Here is a 4,657-nt window from a genome sequence, read left to right on the forward strand (position 1 = left end):
AACACACACACACTGGTTCGATTTCACTTCTTTGTTGTTAGTCAATCAGTTAAACATCAAACTAACTAATCGATCGTTTGTTTTAAGTCATGAACAGCAACGAAAGAACTTAGACTAACAAACAACCAATTGATTGTTTAAAACAACAAATTAAACAAACAAACAATCAATTAGTTCACTAGATATTTAATCAACTGACCAACAATAAAGATGTGGAATTGAACTTGTCATTGTTATTGGTGTAACGACTCTCAATACAAATTACAAACAATAAATTAAATATATATATATATATATATATATATATATATATATATGAGTTGATCTGAGAGCAACAGAGGAAGTTACTAAATCATTGAAAAGGTCATGAACAGCAATGAAAGAACTTTGACTAACAAAGAAGTGAAAGTGGACCTGTGCGTGTGTTATCATTATTATTATTATTATTATTAATGTTAAGACCCTCCCAAAACACAACAAAACAAAGCCATTAGAAATTCTTTGACTTACCAGTGATGTTTCCGTGTTTTGATTCCAAACTTCACCCCACACTCCAGACAATTTTCACCGTCACACCATGGAGGTTCTTTAGACAACATGTCTGGCAAAAGGGAACAAAGAATACAGCGTAAAGTTACTTAAGTCACCTTCTGGAGGCATATCAACTCATAGGGGCCGGTTTAAATTTGTTTCTGGTAACGTTAAGTGTATGCAAATAAGGCTCCTATTTCATTAAATATAAATTTACTTATGCCATAGGTCTCTTTATTTCACACTTTTAAAAAAAATACACGCGAAGACACGACCCATGTTATATTCCCCATTCATGTTGCAACCACATCTGGGGCAAAACTAGTCGGTATGCAGCACTTACTCGGTATTACCTGTATCATTAGGGTCTGGTTGACTCCATTACCCTTCGTAACCTTTATATATGTATATATATATATATATATATCATCATCATCATCATCGTTTAACGTCCGCTTTCCATGCTAGCATGGGTTGGACGATTTGACTGAGGACTGGTGAAACCGGATGGCAACACCAGGCTCCAATCCAATCTGGCAGAGTTTCTACAGCTGGATGCCCTTCCTAACGCCAACCACTCAGAGAGTGTAGTGGGTGCTTTTACGTGTCACCCGCACGAAGGCCAGTCAGGCGGTACTGGCAACGGCCACGCTCAAAATGGTGTATTTTATGTGCCACCCACACAAGAGCCAGTCCAGGGGCACTGGCAACGGTCTTGCTCGAAAATCCTACGAAGGCCAGTCAGACGGTACTGACAATGGTCACGCTCCGGTACTGGCAACGGTCACGCTCTATATATATATATATATATATATATATATCCATGATAAAAACTTGATGAAAGTCAGAGAAGTTGGGGCATAAAAACTCACCGAGTAATTTAAATATAAGTTGCTTGGATGCGACCGTAGCATTGAAAATACTGCAGCCGTGTTTGTTGGTTAAACCGAGGCAGGCGTTGGCCCGAACCAGGGCCCTACACAGGGGACCGTTACCATTGAGATACGCCAAGAGGAGAGCTGAAACAGAGGCAAGAGAACAAATGAGAAAAAAAGAGTAAAAGAGTAAAAAGAGAATAAGAAGAATTTGAAGAAGAAGAAGAAGAATGATTTTTTTAATTGGTCACATGGGCTAAAGACATGGAGGACAATATCGAAGGTCAAGTACAGCACAAAAAATTATTTAAAAAATTTACAAAAACATGTGGGGGTTAACATCAATCAAGGGGAGATACTGCCACATTAAAGGATATAACAGAGGATATACAACAGGTATTAGTGAAATAAATAAATAATAAATAAGTAAATAGAATCCCCCAATAGCAGGGCAGTCCACTTAGGATAATCCACAATAATAATAATAATAATAATAATAATAATAATAATAATAATAATAATAATGGTGATAATCCTCTCACCGCTGTTTCCTTCCATGTCTGGTGCGTCGATCGGATAATCAGGCATTGCTTCTCGAAACAACTCAAAGATTGCTGCTGCGTTATCTTTCCCATATTGGCAGAGGATGTGTAAAGGGTTCTGACCCCTAAATTTCAATGACAAAATTGCAAAAACACACGTTAAATTCAAGAAATATTCTCACCGCTAATTACGAAACAATATATATATATATATATATATAGATTTAATCAAAAGATTAAATGTGGTACTTAAAATGTTTGAGGCACCAGAATTTGGTAGGATAAAAACCAAAAACAAAATCAAGAGATTTGGTGAATAAAATTTGAAGTTAAGCAACAAAAATTCAATAGGTTATAGCTATAACCTATTGAATTTTTGTTGCTTATCTTCAAATATATATATGTATATATATATATATATATATATATATATATATATATATATATATATATATATATATATATATATACTACATATAATATTTGTAAACAAAGCAGGAAAGCTTTGTAAGTTACAGAGAGAAAGTGACTTACTTTCCATTGGGTACTTCGGCCTCGATGGTCGACTCCGTCAGCAGACATCGTATCGTGTGCATGTTGCCGTGGGCAACAGCAATGTGTAAGGCTGAAAATGGCAATGGTAGAATAAAGAGGATTATACAGGTGGTAGTGGAGTAGCAATGAGTGATGAATGGCGAATAGTGAATGGTGACTGATGAGTGATGACTGGCGAGTGACGAAAGATGGGTGATGAATGGTGAATGGCAATGACTGACAGGCGATTCAAGGTGATGAATGACCTGTGACGAGTGATGGACAATGAATGACAGGGGAGTTTCAGATGATTAACCAATGACGAATGGTGATGAATTATTAAAGGTGATGAATCATGAATGATGGTAATGAATGTGATGACCAGTGAATAATGATGATGATGGGTGACAGATGATCAACCAGCGATGCATGATGGGTGATGAATGGTGGATAACAAGCGGTGAATGATGAGTGATGGGTAATTAATGGTGACGATTGATTGCAGGCGATGAACGGGTGACAAGTAATGTGTGGTGGTGGTGGTGATGGTGGTTGGCGGTGGTGGTAGTGGTGGTGGTGTTGGTGGAGCTGGTATGGTCGTGTTAGTGTGATGATGGTGGTGGAGCTGGTACGGTCATGTTAGTGTGATGGTGGTGGTGGTGGTGGTTGTAGTGGCAGTGGTGATCGCAGTGATGACAGCAGTGGCGGTGGTATGGTGATAGTAGTGGTGGTGGTGATGGTGGTGGTGATGGTGAAGGCCTTAGAGCTAGCAACGCCCACACCTACCATTGTTTTGGTTTTCATCGACAGCATTAATCTCAACACCATTTTCAAGGAGAGCAGTGACTAGACTGGCGTTATCGTTCATCGACGACAGATGCAGGGCTGATTCTCCATGCAATGTACGTTCGTTCACATCGGCACCAGCCAGGATCTGCAAAAAAAAAGACCATTATTATACATACATACATACATACATATATACATACATACAACCCATTGCCTAAATACCATTCTTGAGAAATTAGGCTTCGCAAAACCAGAAAGGAGAAAGTTAATTCAAAGACTACAGATCCAATCCATCACTGGAACTGTCAAAATCTGTAAAACATTCCAGGCCCAAAGCTATGGTAGAAGACACTTGCCCAAGGTGCCATGCAGTGGGACTGAACCCAGAACCATGTGGTTGGTAAGCAAGCTACTTACCACACAGCCATGCCTGTGCCTATATATATATATAGGGGGCAGCCATCATATACATATGTGTATATGTGTGCATATATGTATGTGTGTGTATAAATATATATACACACACACACACACATAATTATATACGGCGAGCTGGCAGAAACGTTAGCACGCCAGGCGAAATGCTAAGCGGTATTTCGTCTGCCGCTACGTTCTGAGTTCAAATTCCGGCGAGGTCGACTTTGCCTTTCATCCTTTCGGGGTCGATTAAATAAGTACCAGTTATGCACTGGGATCGATGTAATCGACTTAATCCGTTTGTCCCCTCTGTGTGTAGCCCCTTGTGGGTAGTAAAGAAATAACACACATAATTATATACACGTATGTATGTATGTATACTCACCAGATTGCGTGTTATAATTTCGGAGAGGGCCAAAACAGCAAGGTGCAGTGGCGTGTACTGTTGAGCATCCTGTACGCGGGAGTTCACGTCGGCGTGTACACTTATGAGGAAGAGGACACTCTCTATGTCACCGTTCATGATGGCTGTATGGAGGAAGTTACGGCCCTTGTTATCAGTCTGAAATTACAAATAGAGGGAGTTACTGTAGCTTCTAAAAACACTTTATGTTACATATAAATAAATAGCGAATAAACCACATATTGAGTATGTCATAGAGAAATATATATTACATATTATACATACAATATATCTATATATATATATGTGTGTGTGTGTGTGAATGTATGTGTGTGTGAAGGTACATGGCTTAGTGGTTAAGGTGATGCACTCACAACTGTGAGATCGTCGGTTCGATTCCCAGACCAGGTATCGCGTTGTGTTCTTGAACAAAGCACTTCATTTCACACACACACACACAAAACAAATATATGAGGCATATCACAGACACACAACAAACACACAAACATACACACACATATACACACACACACCAACACACACACACACACACACACACACACACA

The 4,657-nt window shown here is 39.1% G+C and overlaps 1 protein-coding gene across 1 annotated transcript in view; it reads right to left on the bottom strand.

Moving 5' to 3' along the window:
- Positions 1-344: 344 nt before the first annotated feature.
- Positions 345-4,657, bottom strand: part of LOC106881632 (rabankyrin-5) — a 24,860-nt gene continuing 20,547 nt past the window's right edge. The window contains exons 12-17 of the mRNA XM_052978127.1: positions 4,074-4,250; positions 3,269-3,416; positions 2,483-2,573; positions 1,949-2,073; positions 1,404-1,550; positions 345-601 (exon numbers count right to left, since the gene is read on the bottom strand). Of these exons, the coding sequence (XP_052834087.1) occupies positions 507-601; positions 1,404-1,550; positions 1,949-2,073; positions 2,483-2,573; positions 3,269-3,416; positions 4,074-4,250 (783 nt within the window). The 3' untranslated portion in view covers positions 345-506. The remainder of the gene's footprint in view (positions 602-1,403; positions 1,551-1,948; positions 2,074-2,482; positions 2,574-3,268; positions 3,417-4,073; positions 4,251-4,657) is intronic.

Source organism: Octopus bimaculoides, chromosome 30 (assembly GCF_001194135.2).
Source record: "Octopus bimaculoides isolate UCB-OBI-ISO-001 chromosome 30, ASM119413v2, whole genome shotgun sequence".
NCBI lineage: Eukaryota > Metazoa > Mollusca > Cephalopoda > Octopoda > Octopodidae > Octopus > Octopus bimaculoides.